The sequence below is a fragment of the Poecilia formosa genome, unplaced genomic scaffold (assembly GCF_000485575.1).
Source record: "Poecilia formosa unplaced genomic scaffold, Poecilia_formosa-5.1.2 Scaffold3, whole genome shotgun sequence".
NCBI lineage: Eukaryota > Metazoa > Chordata > Actinopteri > Cyprinodontiformes > Poeciliidae > Poecilia > Poecilia formosa.
In genome coordinates, this window is record NW_006799942.1 from 2,292,492 (window position 1) to 2,310,847 (window position 18,356).

Below are 18,356 nucleotides of genomic sequence, written 5' to 3' on the forward strand. Positions count from 1 at the left end.
AGCAGGAGGTTTGTTTGAAGTGGGACCTTAAATTAAAAACACTTTTTCGGAGCGCATCCTAAATTAAAATAGGAATACTGCAGCTGAGCTGCTAAAAGAAGCTGAACTGAATTGCACCGTTTAAATGCAGCAATGCCTCATGTTATCGAGGGCTGAGGACCTACATGTTTTAAATGGGCTCCTGCTTCAACACACCTGATTTAAATCATGGGTCATTAACAGGCCTTTACAGAACTTGCTGCCATGTTTACGAGGTAATTCCCATGTTTAAATCTGGTATGCTGCGGCAGAGAAGCATCTAAAACATGCAGGACAAAGACCCCTAGGGACTGGAATTAAACACCACTCAGTTAAGATTTACTTAAAAGATTACAGAGGTCTTAAAGAGAGAAAATCAAAGCTGTGAAAAAGAAATCAATTTTCTCTGTTCTATATTTGACTTTAAGGAGCTGAACTATAATTTAATGTTTATTGAGAGGCTTTACTGTGGTGTTTTAAGTAATTTTTAAGTCCAGTTGTAATAACTAACCATTTTATTATGAAATGTATCAGTCAAGCAAAAAGTAACCAGAGAAACCAATCCAAAAGCCAAATTATGTCCTAGCAACAACAGATAAAATGACAAAAAAACAATTTTACATCAGATCTTTTGCTAGTTTGTCCCTCACTGCCTGTTATAAAGTTGGTTCTTCTTTCTTGTTTCCATATGAAGATAAACGATAACATAAATTTACAGGTATCAAAATGCTACTTTTGCATCAATGGTGTGATAGCCACACAAGGCCCATTTAAAATATTATTTTTCTAGCAGTTTGCTGCTTTACCCAACAATAATAGAGTGAAATATATTATGTGGCACACGTATCAAAACAAAAATGCAATTACGGTAATAAATAAAGGGAAAAGAAGGGGCTACTCACCCATTGGCCAGTTGTCATAAACATGTTTTGCAATGTCTGCAGCCGAGTCGTTAGGAGAGAAGAGGAACTCTTTCGTCTTTCCACTGACCAGAATAAGCCGCAGATTTATCTGTAACACAGAGCAAAAGACACACAATGTTTTAGAAATGAGTGTAGGGTTCAATAATGCAAACGTTAAAAATGAACACCACAGTGGAAAACAGATATCTCATACTTAATGTTGAATCGGCAGGCATACAGGTTCAAGCAAGGTAATTTAATAGGAAACAGGAGGAGGATATGGAAACCCTGTGGAGCATCCTTCCGCTGAATCAACTCCCATCTGTCTCCCAAACTTCCTCCTCCCTACTGTAACTATATAAATATATATATATTTTACTTTCGGTTCCCAGCTTTGTCTCTTACTGGCAGCTCAACAGGTTCCCACGTAAAGCAGGAATAAGAGGGCCAGTAATAATATATCTGTTAGAAGATGAACATTAAAAAGTGCAGTAAGAAGTTTGCATCATCTCGAGGCATTAAAGCTGCATTTATTTTGTCCTTTTAATGATTTATTGTCATTGGCAATACAACTTCAATGACTCCTAATACATATTTTTAATCAGAAAATTGAATCCACAGGGTGTCAAACTCACATGCAAGTTCAGATATCCAAGTATACAACGCCCTAATCTTTGGTTAAATGTCTTTTAGCAAGTTGTATCAAGGCATCAACAAGCTTCTGATATAATTATGGAAGTATATTCAGCCTCATTTCTTGCCATAATTGGAAGAGTTCATTTAAAATAAAATGGTCTAGATGTGTGTTTGAGATCATTTTCTTGTTGGATCACGATTAAACCGTCTGGCTTCTTGTCAAGATAATAATCCACTTCTTTTGCAATACACTTGAGTCAATGGCAGCAAAAAGGTCCCTCAGCAGAATACCTCCACCGCCATGCTTAACAGTGGCAAGGGGGAAGCCTGACTTAGACCCCTTAATACATATTTACCAAATATTAAACCTATAAATAAGCTACTTTAAACAGTTTGTTTCTGATTGTACAATAAATTCATCATTAAGCTTCTGCGACCAGTTTTTTTCTTTTTATTTCAATGAAAATATATGCATTCTGACGTGGAAAGACTTTGTTGAAACAAGTTCTTAAAAGCCTAAATGTGAAAGAACATCAATCCAAACCTTTGCAAGTGTGTGAAGCTGCTGATATGTGTCAAGGCTGTTGCAAATATCTGCTTTAATTTCCAGGGGTACTAATAATACTGCATTCCTTTTAGAAAGAAAGGTTAGAGTTTCAAGTCAACTTTTGAGTGTTTCATAGTAACCCATTGTGCAGTAGTCAATACAACTTAGCTTTCTTAGAAGAATTTTTAAATTATTTATTCTGAGCAACTTCACCATGATTACGCATGAACTAGTAAGTGTGTTAAGGTGTCCCTAAATGCCTCATGTTTTCACATTTCTCATTAAAAATGCAGACGTTAACTGGGATTTCTTATATTTTGCATCATTTATGTGCAGCATTGAGGCAGTAAATGGCCGTAACAGGAGCATTATTCACTGCTGCGTGCGCGTGTTTGCCTTTTGCTTATTTCTATATGTGCGTCTGGCCTGCGGTGCACACATGGAGAAAGCACGTGTGTCGTTGTCGGCAGTGTGTTTCCATGTGCTGCGGCCTGAACGCCACACACCCCCTGCCTGGTCCACGCTCACACACAGAAATCATATACAACTTCTCCCGCACGGTGATGTAACAGGGCTAACACCGACGGATTGAAACCGAGATCTCTGTAAACACGTTGCCAAATCAGCTTATAAATTGAAGCTCGGACGAGGCAAACAGAGACGTAAACAAACCCACGCACACACAAAACAGATTAAAACACAGCCTCTTACTCTCCATCTACACACTGCAGTGGACAATCAATATATAGAGCCGCCACTGCTTGTCGATTTTTGTCACTGTCAAGCACGAGCTTATCTTATAATGAAAAATACTTTGAGATAATTGAGCAAAGTCTGATTGGCTTATTATGAGAGAAAAGGGGAAGTTTGGGTTCAGACAGAAAATGCACAGTAGAGTCCATTTAAGTTTGAAGCAAACAGTTTTTTGATGTATTTAAGTATAAATCTCGTGCTGTACAACAGCAGAGTTGCTCAAAAGCTCCATGCGAAATGTACAGCCATTGGATTATCAGAAATAGCTAAAACAGTTAAAAAAAAAACAAAAAGATGCAGCAACAATAAAAATACACAGCGGTTCCCTGCTGTGGGTCATAAAACAAAAAAAGGAAAGAAAAATCAACCAGGAAGATAAAGCAGATCATTTATAGTGAGTTGCATAAGTATTCATAACTCTGTAAGTTATTTATTTTTTTTTTTTTTACATTTGATCATGTAAAAAAAAAAAAAAATTACCGTAAAATTTAATCTATGTTACTGTGATTCTTTTTAGATAAACAGAGCCTTGGGAAACCTCAGAAGCTTTTCCACGCTTCATCGTCATTCAAAAAATAGAAATCATGCAGAACTGCTAACATATCAAGATATTTACATAAACTTAAGCTAATCAGAAGAGTAGTCTAGTCAAAGTCCAGACAGGTTACTGCTCCGAGATGCTCCTCATCCACATTCGGCTGCATCTGCAGTTTAAGGTGCTAGAACTAACTAAAATCCCCAAAAACACACTTCAGTCAGTGGTTGGGGGGTCAAAAAGTGCTAAAAAGTTGAAGGGGTCTGAATAACTGGCACTTTGTTTGACTACTAAGCTGTCAAAAATAGCTGTATGAAAAAATTAGCCAGAATGAATAAACCCTCCTTTGCTCGCTGCTGTAGTTGGTGAAAGAAAGCTTCAACTACTAAGATGACAAAGTCGTACTTCTAAGTAACAGCTGAATGTCACAGTTGAACTATTGCCCACACTGGCACACAGAACAAAGAAAGTCACTGAAGAAGCCCTTTCACACAAAGACGCGGTCGCTTCTTCCTGACGGAACACCTGGTCGTAACCATGGCGTCACCATGGCGACAGTCGGTCGTGGGAGGCTTAACCTGATAACACCTACAAGATAGCTTCGCCAGCCCCCTCCCCAAGCCCAACACCCTTTGCTCACTTTCCTCGGCACATGGTTCTTGCTTCCTCTCCTCGCAGCGATCTTCGCATCCTTTCACTCGCTCCGTCTCCCTGCTTCACTCTGAAACTCACTCTGCCTCACTCCGTCAGGCTCCGAGTCTGCACAGCGTACAGTAGGGCGATGTGCAAGACTGGAATATCAAGAGGCACAGAGCTGGGCTGTTTCTGCTGTGCAGGCTGCCCAGCAGAAACATATGTAACTAAGAATATCCTCTCTGCTGTCAGAATTCCTCAACGTAGGCTTCTTTTTGTCTTCCCTTTTCAACAACAGCCAGTTAAATAAAAACATAAACGTATGTAGAGGTTTAAATCAGATTTGTGATGGAGGGTGTGAGGACAGTCTGTACTTCGGTTAGGTGGAGACATGATGTAAATTGGGAGTCGGTTCTGCTGTCGTTTTCTCTGGATGTGAGTTTTGTTTTCACCGGGTTGAATCTGAAAGTGAGAGCTCCTCTCTTCCACATCGATTATTGTATTATTGTATCCTGAACTGAATGTACCGTCCTTTGTAATGCAACATTTCCAACCTCTTACCTCATGACAGGTTACAGGCACAAACTTTACTTTATTAGGATTTTGTGCTATAGCCTGACAGAAAATGATAAGTACATTTTGTAAGACAAATATTACTGTAGAATAATAGATATTTTAAAACTATGTTTTGTATATTTTGTCACTCTTGAGTCTAAAAATGATTATAACTGCCTATTTTAATACTTAAAACACCAAAATATGCATTATAATGCACACTGGTAGAAACAAACATTGACCTTTTCCTTATCTTGGCTCTTTGGGTTACAGCCAATCAGCATCAAGGAAAATGAATGGTGCTTCTGGATTGGCTGCTTTGCAAACACCAGTCAGTAGTGTGTCAAGCAGCATTGTGCCTGGATATCTCAGCTTCCCAAGCTGCTTTATCTTTTCATTATTTTATTATTTACTCTATGAAAGAAAAAGAAAACTTTTGTCAGCAAATAATTTGTAGTCACACTGGTGAATCTCTGCTGTACTTCTATAAAATTTCAATAAACTACAGGTTTAAAGTTTTAACATGACAAAGTGAAGCGATCAGGGTATTAATACCTTTGCCTGGCATTGTGCTTCACTTAAGCTACTCTTCCTCTCCTTCCTCCATCTCTCCCTGAGGGTCACTGCGCCTTCTTCCTGGATTCTCCTCAGTAAACGGGCCGGTAATGAGGTTTCAAAGCAGCCGAAGGAAGGATATTCAATTAGAATCTATTTTCTCCAACAAATACACAAGCTTCGAGTATTGGGTAGGGCACCACTTCATGCTTCAACACATGCATATCTACAGACAAAATGCTAATTGCGCATGAATGTCAGCCATATGTCAAGTGCACGCTCCACTGCTTTGCAGAGTTCGTGGAGGGTTTTAAAGAAGGGGGAACAGAGTGTGTACTTCTCTGTTGCAATGTGAGGATGTGAAAGTGTCTGTAGCTGTAAACTGTCAGAATGCTGAAACTTTGCGTTGTTCTCCATTCTTGATTCTGAAACCATAAGAGCAAAAAGACACGCAGTCTGTACCGGGAAGGCTGATGACGCGGATCAAAGGTCTGCAGGCCCCTAACTGCGTAGCATTCAGATACAACGCAACGATGTCTCTTGGAGCGCCACACCGTGTGAACATGGAAAGCAAGCAAGTCCCTCTTCTGCTAAACACTGTTTGCAAAAAGAGGAGAGCAGGAAATTCAATGCTGCCTGTAATTATTGCAGCCCAACTACAGCTCTCAACTCTTTCTTGAGGCAACAGATTGTGTGTATCTGTGGACCTCTGTTTACAAGTGCATTAAGGAGTATTGCTGCTCTTTAGACACTCTGCAGCAGTCAACAAATTATAGAGTGGGAAGTCTTCCTGTGGGAATATATTAGAGCGGCCTAAGCAGTGAGCTTGGATGGCTAACTGAATGAATGAACTTAAGAGCGAAGGAGTTGTTATAAGTGAGCAGCTGGATTCACTTGCACATCAGATTTGGAGACTATTAGGAAGTAATTGTAAATGTAGGTAAACCTGTGCATGTAATTGTCACTTTTTGTTGTCTGGCACTGACTCAAAGCTGTTAGCACTGCTTAATAACAGCAAACAATATTAAGCCGCTTGTGTGACAAAGTGTGAACAAACTGTGTTGAAAGCAAAGAAAAGAGCATCCAGGTTGGCATTCTGTATACTGTAATAACTCGCCACCATTCACGAACAAAGTGGGATGAAGGGAGTCTTTTCTTTAATTAAAAACACATTAGAAGGCACATTATTATCTTTAAAGACTTATTGTAAAACCTCAGAATCAGCAGCCTCGCTTTCTCAGAAGTTAAAATTGTAAGCATCCTTAAGGGAAGAAGACTTTTGATTAGTTTTAATTAAATAATAGGTTCTCTCTTTGTTTATGTTCTCTTCCTTCTGCACACGTACTTACAGAGGAGTTATGCAACAGCGGCTGAATGATAAAATAGAAGAAACAAAGCTTCAGGCAAGGATTTGTACTCTCAGAGCCTCTCTGGGTAGGAGCGTGTGTCTGGCAACGTTGTGGGGAATGCGTTGCTCCATCAGTTTTTAAATTAGCTTCACAAGGCTCATCTTTGTTTCTCCATTAAAAGTGATGCCTTTATTTGTTCTTTGAGGTCTAAAACATGACTGAGTGTGGCTGAGGACACATACCAAACATTTGTGAACTGCAGAGGAGCAAAACCCCCCAAAACATCTGAATTAATTGATTTATAAGCTGCAAATTTTACCATGAGAATTCAAACAGTCCCTGTCCTGTTTTTAAGCATTTTTCCACAAGGTGCAACAGCTACAAGGCTGATCTGTCACAATGTTGAGAAAACTCTGAGCTGTCAAAGAATTTCACCATTTTCAATTTTACTTACAAGTAATATAACACAAAGACGAAAAACTATGCAGAAGCAAATTCGATTAGGTATTAGATTGAATTCAACACAAATTAAAACCTGAATTTTATTCAGTTTTTAAAAGAACAGCAAAGCAGATGCAATAATCTGATATATTTGTACACCATAAATAGTGGCAGTTCCCAAAAAAGCAGAACTCGTACCAAACAAGGGTGTCGAATCAGAGATTGTGATTCACAAACACAATTTTCCTTTCCTTTCCATCATTAACTTCGTCAGCTTAGATTTTAAGTTCAACCTCGTCAACAGATTGCTGCGACTTGACAAATACTCATTCCTCTATCAACATGCTAGCAAAAATGGAAAATAAAGTCAGAAATACCAACGCAGCACCAGCAGGTGGCAATAAAGCTGTCGTCACTAATATAAAACTTCAAAATAAGAGTAATTTCTTCACTTTACATTTTGAAGATTGGTAATGATAGTCAGGATAAAGTAGGCTATATGTGGAGAAAAGTGAGATGATCATTTCTCATTTCTTGGTTTTTCTCACCAAACTCTGTTTGCACAAAGAGTGCACAATTTCTTTTTTACAAAATATCTGTATTACCGTGGACATCGCTTGTAAAAGCAGTCCTTCAATTCATGATTACAAGCATACAAAACAGAACTGGAGCTACAGAATAAATCAAATCACAACCCTCATCCTATTATCAACATGTTTATTGTCACAACCACAAAGGTCTGCTTGGACGCAGTTTTTATACGGCTATCATATTTTAAGTGCTATGCATTCACAGCCTGATTGCCAATAATATATTTGGCATCTTGAACAGACACCAACAGCTCTCGATGCCTGCAAATGACTCAGATTGTGTTGAGGTGAAAAAATAGCGATAAATAGCATCCCTTTCTTTTTGTGTTTTTTCCAACTGAAAAATGGATAAAATATAAACTCATCTTAACGACAAAGTGGAAACATAATGGGAAGAAGTGACTATTTTTAATGAACGTTGAAATGCTTGTTAGAAATAGTGTGATGAAGGCACAAGTGAAGTGAGCGAAGCTGGACGGATTATTGAAGCTTTTTTTGGTTACTGCACCAGCCTCATTGTAGAGGGAGGACAGGTGCATCTGACAGAGTAAGAACCTTGACCTACCTTGTTTGTTTATTTATAACTTTACTGTTTATAAGGCATATTGGCTCATGTGCTGTACTTTCAGACTTCGGGTTTCAATTTTTTTGTTTTTTACCAAAGTGTATTAGTTTCAAGAAAATACTTCATAAAATACACCAGAACGGATCTTACCTACATTTTTGGTACCAAAATGAACCCTAGCCTATGTATTATTGAAATAGAAGTACCTAATAAGTGATTGATCATTTCCATGAACTAGGTGCTGGACTTTGAGGAAATTAAGCTTTTATATTCTACAAACTTTAAACCTTTGAACAAACTGTAACTTTAAAACAGCACACGGTGAAAAGAAGGATCCAGACAAGCAGTCTGATCCAGGCTTTAGTTTTTCTTTTCAATACCGAAAGTCATGCTCTGCTGGTTGCCATGCCAACACTAGTGGTAACCATGAAGCTAGTTAGTCATCTGTACCATTCTGTCCTGTTCTCTGGACAAAATGCTGCTCGCTGTGCTCTGTCAGACCTCCTGGAAGCAGGAAAAGTAATTTTACAACAAAAGTGTTTTGTACTATGGCATATTTGCTGATTCTTCATCGTCTGACTGTTGTGTGAGACTCTTGCACAAAGTGCATCACAGAGAACAAGGGGCAAAAGTTTTAAATGTTTATCATTAGAAATTTGTGATAACAGGTAAACAATTACACAACTTAGGCAATGTAAGTTATTTATGTGAGCGGGGGGGGGTCTAATCTGAGCTCCATTTGTGGATTTGTCACTCCAATATGGTAATGGGATTTCTCTAAAGGTCATGCTGCAGCTGTCATTCAGACCCTCTCAAGCAAAACTTTTGTCCTCATATTTGCAGAAGCACGCTGGACTCCATTTTGATTTTCAAACTCAGTGACCAAATCATTTTAAAGAATTTATATTATGTGTTTAATAATCCATTTCAGGTTTGATCAATTGAAAGCTCCAGTCACACTGTCATTGTATCTTGTTTTATAAGTCGGTGTGTTGAAAACATGTTAGTCATGTCCAAGTATGAGGAAGTGGATTATCAAACGTCATGCTAAAACTATTTGTGTTATTTTTGTCAGAAGATTGAACAACAAAAAAACAAACAAGTGAACTCAAAGTTATTGCATCTGCAACATTTTTATCTTCACCAGAAGGATGTGGTGTTGATCTGCATTACTCTATACTTTCCTGTTTCTTATACGTCAGTATTTTCCTCAGAGACCATAAAACACCAAACTGTCATCCTGCTAAGCATTCTACCAGAGGTATTAATAATTAAAGAGATAAGCTACTTTAAGAGTAATGGAAAGAAACAACACCACAGCGCTTTATCAGATGCTCTTTCTGAAGCTCCCTGATAGTGTCCTGTTGCACAAGTAGCTAATAGCCACACTGCACTTCTAATAGTCTTAAATTATGCTTTCTTATCTTCGTAAAGACCTCAGATATTCTGAGGCATTTTTAATTAAAGTAAAGAGACACTCATCTAAAAGCTCCTGTGTAAAGACAGAAATTTTGAAAATTATTTTGTAGTGCATCTTTTTCAGATGTTTTTTTTTGTGAAAGTGCCTGGCTTGCAGGACTTGCCTCAACCATCAGCCTCACGTCTCATTGTTCTGTCGCACCTCTCACTTCTCCCTCCAGGCCCTTTTCTTTCTACAGTCATTCAGACAGACGCGTCCTTTGATACAACAGCCGCATCACATCCAGCGTCTCTTCCTGTCACAAGCAACATCGGCTGTTTCCTGCGCCTCAGCTGCAGCTCTCTCGTCATCCTTCCCCTTCTACCTGTTAACATACCAATAACCCTTTAATCCATCAGCTGCTCCACCTCTCTCCACAGAGGCAAATAGTGATGCCAGTCATCGCTCTCCTTGAGGACTCACACGTCCATACGATGACTAGCGCAGGCGCCAGGTAGCTGCCTTTGATCAGGCCTTCCACACTCTGCTTCCTGCGAGCGATCAGAGCTGTCAGAAGCTGACTAGAGGCAGGTTCCCCTTCACAGCTGCTTCTTGCCTCATCCTCAATGCTCAGTTCAGAGCGAGACTTCACACTTTAAAAAAGGCTTTTCAACCCCCACCGGGCCAAATGAATTAGCATGCCAAATGGGAGCTGAGCCATAACAAGAAAAGTCCTCTTTAAACCTTCACACTAAAAGGACACAGAGTGTAGCCACAGAAAGATGAACTGGATCTCCGTCTACTGTAAATGTGGGTTATTAACAGATGAAATGATGTGAAGATGATGGTGTTGGACAGCTCCAAACACTAATCTGTTTACAAATGTGGTGAAAAACGATGGCAGCCTGAGAACTACTTCAATTAGAGCAGTTATGTTTTATTTGCTCCGTCGGAGTCCATTTTGTTCTCCCTCCATTCACACACACCTCCACACAGACTTTCCCAAGCGTCTAAACCTCTGCTGTTTATTTAATAAGGGGTGGGTTTGATAAGATGAGGCTGAACAGAAGAGTGCCACCAAGGCAATCTGCTCCCTGAACTGCTGCACATCCCGTTGCTCGAGTCGGTTGCTTTTCTTTTGCCTTTAGAAGCAGAGAGAAAATTCTCATTATTCTAAGAATTAAAATTGTATATATATTTTTTCCCCAAATCTTGACATAATCACTTTCCTATTCTTGGAAGAAAAAACTAAAAAGAAAGATGTGATTGCTTACTAATCAAAATATTTTAGCATCCCTTTAATTCCTTTTGTTGAAATCCCTTCAAAATGTAATTTTTTACTGCTTTCAACAAGGAGACAATATATATCCTTGGACAGTTAACTTAGTGCTGTCAATTGATTAAAAAATATAATCAGATTAATCACACACTAGCGTTACGACTAATCATGATTGATCACTATGTCTAACTTTGTTAGATTGAAATAGAAGTTCGCACACAGTCCTAGTTATTGGAGAAATGAACGACTGAATGTAGTGTGAAGAGCTTTAGGATCCTCTGGACAAACCGAGAGGATTCGGGATGTTACACCGAGAAAACACAACTTTTAGACAGCAAATCCCGAGTCACTAAAAAAATGGTAGAAAAAAATCAACTGAGAGTGAAAATTGATGATAAAAAGAGAGAAAACAAAACTGCAGAGTCCAACAGCGACGCCAAACTGCTGACACTGTACAACTGCACACTGAGAACATTGTAAAGATGATGAGTTGTGATGTTTTGTAAGGACAGAGGAAACACAGACTACTGGAGGCGAGCAAGAGGGACCAATGTAAAAAAAAAATGAAAAAGCATGAAAGGAAACAGACTCAAAGAAGAACACAGCAAATGTCAACGAGAGGCAAAAAGGAGAAAGGGTGACGTCAAAACAAGGCATTAAAATTCAGAAAGTCCTTATCTGTTATGTGCTGAGTAGTTGGTGTTTACGTTCACACAAAATGAGCAAACATTTTTTGTTTTTTTGCCAATGACTGCTGGAGATTGCTGCCGAGGCTCTGTTTTTGAAGCCATGGGCCAAGACGTGAAATTGCTTTTGTATGCTTCAATCGATTCCTTTCATCCTTTGTCAGCGTCTAGACTGTCCTTCTCTCCCAGCTAGTTTTAAAGCCAGAAATGAGACAAAGCATGAATACCAAGATGCTAATCAGTGGGACAGAGCTGCATCAGTGACCATTAGTTGCAGCTAAGAATAAAACAATGGTGGAGGGTAAAGTAGGTACTGAAACGTTTGCTTTCCCTGCTTCACCATGAAGTCAGAAAGGTGACCTAAGAAAGCACATCTGGATCTGATCAGGATTTCTGCAAAACGTTAAAACTTCATGGTCACTTAAACCAACCTCCAATTTATCACTTTTTCTCCAAGAGTTCCTGCTGTGAAAAATGATCTACGGTGGTGATGTTGGGGGATTATGTTGCAACCTGTAGGTTAAGAGAATTTGAATTTTAAGTAATTTTAAAAGGCTATAAAACAAAGTTAGAGAATACTAACCAGGGCTTTATGTATTTTTTAATTAAAGATGTCCCAGAAATCTGCTGGTCAGATTTTCCACCTGACTCACCCAATGTGGACAGAGCCATCCAAAACACAAAAATCCAATGTTTTTCAAATATTATGAATGCAATCTATCCAATCTAAATGCTACCAGATCATGTAGACAACAGCATGCCGTTACTGATGGACGAAAACAAAGCCAGCAATTTTTCGTGAAGCACAGAGACACAAAAGACTTTTTAAAGAGAAACTATCTCAACAACAGGATGAGAAATGTGTGAAGCATCCAACACAGATATAACCTTTGGCAGTGTATTATACTTAAATTGCCTTTCACTGCCTTCCATAATCAAACATGATTGATGTTATTAGTGGTTTGATGGCAAATCTCATTGGTGGGGACATTTTGGGAAATATAAGGAAACTAGTCAGACTATATGGGTTAATCATAGTCTATAATCAGTACTAATTTTGCAATCGTGTTTTACGTCACAGCTATTTTCAGAAGGTATTTCTAAGTAAAACTGCATATTTATTTTTATTTTTTGCACAATGTATAACATATTGCAGCTCATGCAAATGTTAATTTCCGTTCCTTGTTTTTTTTTTTTTTTTGTCAAGGTAGGTATAGCTAGTCTGAAGTACAAATTTCAGCTGCTGCTGGTCACTTCAGCGTGTTATTTAAGGATAGGAGATTGGGAAAAAAATACTGAAAAAAATGTCCTTAAGATTATACTGAAGAAACATCATGGCAGTTACTGATTTACAGGAATAATGTGGAGAATGTTGAAACTACTCCTGTGGTTGGCTGTTTGACAGTTTCCAAATTAATGAATTCAGTGTAGTGAACCCTTGTTTTGGTTTTCAAAAAAAAAAAAATAATCAAAAGTTCCACCTGATTGTTTGAGTCTGTTCAGTTAACCATCATAATGACAACCAGCCACCAGCAAAAACACAAACTCAAAGGCCACCATCCCACATAACAGCATGCTGCCAGTGTGAAGGGGCCACACAGAGGGTTGATGATCGCACTAAATAAAAGGCCCTCCTGTCCTTCCTCTCACTCGTCCGACCATTTGCCCCCTCCCTCCCCCATGTTACTTTCCTTCACTTCCATCGCTAGGTGTCTCACCAATGTGGCTTCCTCCTCTGCGCTTTCCTGCCCCCCTGCTATGTGAAAACCCTGGAGTCATGTAAAGCATCCCCATGCACAGTAACGGGTGACCTCTTCTCTCCCCTCACCGCCCCATCCTTCTTCCCGCCGACGTTTCTAAAAAACCCCACGTGTCCTCTTTCCTAGGTGGTCTCTCCCCAGCAATCTGTAGGCAACTCCCCGCTGTCAGGATTAGCTTGTTTGTAACCTTTTAGGTTGTCCTTTTAAAGCACAAGCTCATCTCCTTACCAAAGATGAGCTGTTTTTCTCTCAGGGTTAATAATATAGTTATTTTTATGGGGAAAGTCTTTTTAAAAGGAAGCTTGTTTTCGGTAGATTTTAAAACTAGAAACTAAAAAGTGCACCTTTAGATCTTATTTTAACGACATTTTGCAAAGTAACACGACAGAGGAGACATCTGTGACGAGGACAGGAATGGCTGCAAGACAGCAGTTATATCCACAACACTGCATTTTCCTTTCTCCTTCAGAAAAGAGCACTGGCCTGCAGTCACAACTCACGTGATGATGAGTGTGTGCAGAAAAAAAAAAATGCATGTGTGTATATACATGTGAGAGCATTATTGGATGTCAGAGTGTGCAATGCGCACACACACACACACACACACACACACACACACACACACACACACACACAGATAACTGGCAAGCTAAATTGCCCTCAGTGCTGGAATTTACCAGATGGCACTGGACACAAACCAGGACTATTACTCATGAGCTCAACCATAAGCAGAGGCGGAAAGCCAAATGGCCTACTGCTCTTTCAAGTTCAACCTGATACTTTACTATGTCTTTCAACATCTCATAACCAGACTAGTTAAAAACAATGAAAGAAATTATGAAACGTGACCGTGTCTGGCTCAGCCCGGACGTTAGCTTGTATCTGGTATCCGCCTAGTCATCTTGACTGTTTCCGTGTGGTTCATGTGAGCTGAAAATTTTTCTCAACACATGGAAATATTTAACTGCAACATACCTTTGCTCTACTTAGGCACCTGCTGTCCAAAGAGTATTTTAAAGTCATATTATTATCCCTAACGTTTACTCTAAGTGGTTCTTCAGGCCAGCTAACTTGTTCCTCATGGTGATTAAGCTGAATGTCTAGTGATGTTTTCAAATCAGTAAAAGACAGATTTGAACATGTTAAAAATGAATATGTTAAAAATATATATATATATATTTTTTTGACTCTCAGATTCCAAACATTACAGTATTTCAATAATGTGGAAAATCCAGAGGATGATGATGTCACTTGAGAAGAAGAACATCTGTGAATGCTTCCTGGTGTGACATCATGAAAAAGCTCAGATATCAGGAAGAAAAATTTGAACCTCCACAAGTCCAAGTTATCATTGAGTGGGTAAAATGTATCAAAAAGTGTAAGTCAACTAAGAACAGCAGCAAAAGACTTTTAGTAAGTTATTCTTTACAATGAAATTCCTTTAGTGACATAGGCTGAAAGGACTCTAAGAGCAAGAAGAAGAAAACAGATCATTGTCTGTAAATGCCCACAGGACCAAAGATCTTGCTGTGGTCTGATTAATCTAAAACGAAACTGCTAGGAAAAATGACCATTGTTACATTGATGCAGGAGGGACTACTGCACTTCCAATGAATATTAAAATAGATGGCATCACGAGGAAACATTATGTTGAAATACTGGAGTGAAATCTGTCATAAGGCAGGAAATTAAATTCAAGGCACATCTGAGTCACTAGCACATTGCCAAATTAGCAAATAAGTGGCTTAAGGACAACAAAGTCAATGTTTTCGAGAGGAAAACCACAAAGCTTCATCTTAGTCCTACGGAAAAGTTGTGTGTAAATTTGGGAATGACCAAAGTGGCCTATTACCCAAAATTCAACCAAACCATTGTGAGAGGCTTGTGGAAGGATGGCGCTAATGTTTCTCAAAAGTTCGACATTTTAAAAAGGAAATAGAAAGGAAATGTATATAAACTTCTGAATCCTGAGAACGTTAAAAGGAAAAAACCCAAGCAAGAAAATATTTTTGCTCAAATCTTTCTTGTAGTGATCCAATTTTTTTCATTAGAATTAAATAATGTTTGGAAAAAAATTAAAGAAGGTAAAAGGTCACATTTTTACCTTTTTTTATACAGGAAATCTCACTGATACAGGATAATCCCTAAAATCTAAAAGCAGATAGGTGACACAGAAAACATGAGATGTATTGTGAAACAGCCAAAATGTGATAAAGAAATAAAAAATATTGCTGCTGCTCCTTAAAAAAAAACTAAATTTAGTATTTTATTTGCTGCAGGCCAAACTAATTCTTCACAGACATTAGGAGTTTCTTCCCCATTTATGTTTGCATAAAAACATGGGAAACAGCAATGTTTACACGCTGAGGTTTAGCGTGTCTACTGTATCTTAACATAAACCTTTAAGAGTTCCCAATTGGTTTTGAGTTTCTGGTAATCATGTATTGTACACAACAGGAAAAGGGAAGCTCTGAGTGGCTACAGTGGAGGCTTCCAGATAACGAGGCAACAACAGGAAGAATCAGAGCAGCGATGAAAGGGGGAGCAGAGCAGTCGAGCTCTGAGGTGGTGTTCCATTACAAGGCAGCTAAAAGTATGGAAACATACAGGATGAAATTAGCCTGGAGCTAAATCTGGTACAATGCATGTTCTGTGCATAGACTCTCAAATAAACAAATCCGCCAGCCAGGTTGTGTCCAGCATGGGGAGGTTGTCTTTTACTTCATGATAACTGAGGCATTTAAAAAGATGTGCAATAATGTTGCACTCAGTAAAAATGAGAAACTGAACACAATAAGTGTCTTTGCAGGTTTGCAGTTGTGCCATCCTCTTTCCATATTAACGATGATTTGAACTGGGCTTTGGAAGTTACTTAAAGCTTGGGATATTTTTCATCTAACTCTGCTTTAAACTTCTCTACATCTTTATCTCTGACCTGTCTGCTGTTCTCTAACAAACATCTGAGGCTGCCACCGAACCACTGTATTAATACAGAGATTAAATTATCTCACTATCTGCTAAGCAGGTGAATTCTGAAGGCAGCTGGTTGCATAAAATCTGATCTGAAAGTACTTTGTGTGGGTCTAACCAACAAAATTGAAATAACATACACTATAGTTGTAATAGGATGAAAATGTGAATACTTCTGCCAAGGTTGGGTAAAATGTGCTAATTTTACACACCGACAAGCATACATGGCCTAGAGTACCAATTGTAAAACCAGGGAAAGCTGTTGTAGCTTAATATTAGGCTAAATCAGATCTATCACTTATCTCAGTGGTTTAAGTCTCCAGCCTAAGCTAACATTCTGCTGCTTCCCTTTAGATAAACAACTGTTCCTCATTACAAGAAAATGAAAAAACACGGGCAGTTTAAAAGCCCTCAATCATTGTAGTCCAATGTCCGCTGCTTCATTACAGAAAGCTAGTTCAGATAAGGAGGAACACACACACACGGACACGCACACACACGCATACACATACAGAAACAAGCCCTGTCAGGATCATTACAGATATTCATAGTCAAAGTGCTCCATAGCATCCCACATGCAATGACAAATTTGTGCAAGACAGCATGAAGGCCAAATATACCCTCTGTCCATGTGCCCTGCTCTTCAACACACACACGCACGCACGCACGCACGCACACACACACACACACACATATTCACAGAGAGAGAGAGAAACTCCCTCTGCTCTAAACTCTCTTCAACTCTTCTGTGACCTCAGCTTCTCTATTCCTACTGTGTTTACCAAGATCTCTGTGTGAATGTCCTAAAATCACAATGTGTCACACCAGGAAGCCAAAATGGAGCAAAAACACTGACGTTGGATAAAGGCAGGAAAATAAACTGAAATTATCTGATTCAATTAAGTGTAATATCCTCACAAACTCATGAGTAAAGAAGAGTTTCTTCAAGATTAGTGATTTGTGCTACACAGTGCTTGGTAAAATTATTCATATTTCTTGACACATTTTGTCACAGGACCACAAAGTTTTCTGTGACATACTTAGCATATGGCACAACTGGGATTTAAGACCAACAGAAAATGGCAGATAAGGTTTAGTTTTACTTTAGAAATAACAGATCAGAATACATTTGTGAATTTGTATCCAAACCCGTTTTACTCTGACACAACTAAATAAAATCAGAATGCAAACCAACAAAGAGACAAAAATGACTTCAGACAAATGTTAGTCAATTTAACATTAACATAAGAAACCAGCTTCAACAATAATTACTACAGAAAATGTTATGCCTTTTGAAAAGAATGCTTCATACTGACACCATGTAGGAAGCTTGATTTTCCCTGTGCTGCATTTCAAATCGCTAAACCCCATTGAACATTTACACAATATTCATTTTTTTATGATGTACTTGTTTACCAAAACAGCAGTAAAAGTCAATCCAAGTTTTGTTTTACATTGTAGCTTCACTGATTTTTTAGTGCGTTAAAAAACAATTTTTATGACTGACAAAAGCAGCGGAGTAACAATCAAGGTAAAGAAAGACTATTGGTGACATGTGGTAGGTCAGTTATGCTTGGCCATTACTTGAATGTTTTTTCTAATTCATGTCTGACCTGTTTCTGAGTCCTTCTATTCCTGACATTACAACAAGAACAGGACGTTCAAATTTCAAGACATTTTTTAAGTACCAATTTAGAAGTAGCAACTTGTACCAAAAAACGGTCCGAAAGGGACATTTGATTCATGCTTGCTGGCTGTTCTGACGCAAAACACACTCACAGCGTGTGCAAGCAGAGTAGAGCTTTAATAAAAATGTCCCCTCAGCTGGAAATTGTTTCCAGTGCAGCTGAAAGGCCCCTTTTATTGAGCTGGTAGTACACCAACCCCTTCCCATCCTCTACTTCTCCTCCACACACACACACACACACGCACACGCACCCCCACACACAGACACACACACACACACACACATGCACAAGGACAGTTCTCTATTCAGTAATCAAAATTGTTCATTTGTGTATTTTGCTTAGCAAACATTCAAATGATTACAGCTTTAAAACTACATTTAAAGTTTCACTTTAAAATGTAGTTTTAAAGCTGTAATAAAACATCTATTTAAAATAAATTTCAAATGTAGTTTTAAAGCTAAGTAATAATTTGAACTCATCTGCATGCAAAGAAAA

The 18,356-nt window shown here is 38.6% G+C and overlaps 1 protein-coding gene across 1 annotated transcript in view; it reads right to left on the bottom strand.

Moving 5' to 3' along the window:
• Positions 1-18,356, bottom strand: part of ubl3a (ubiquitin-like 3a) — a 36,762-nt gene that overhangs the window by 6,135 nt on the left and 12,271 nt on the right. Inside the window, exon 2 of the mRNA XM_007554458.2 lies at positions 921-1,029. Within this exon, the coding sequence (XP_007554520.1) occupies positions 921-1,029 (109 nt within the window). The remainder of the gene's footprint in view (positions 1-920; positions 1,030-18,356) is intronic.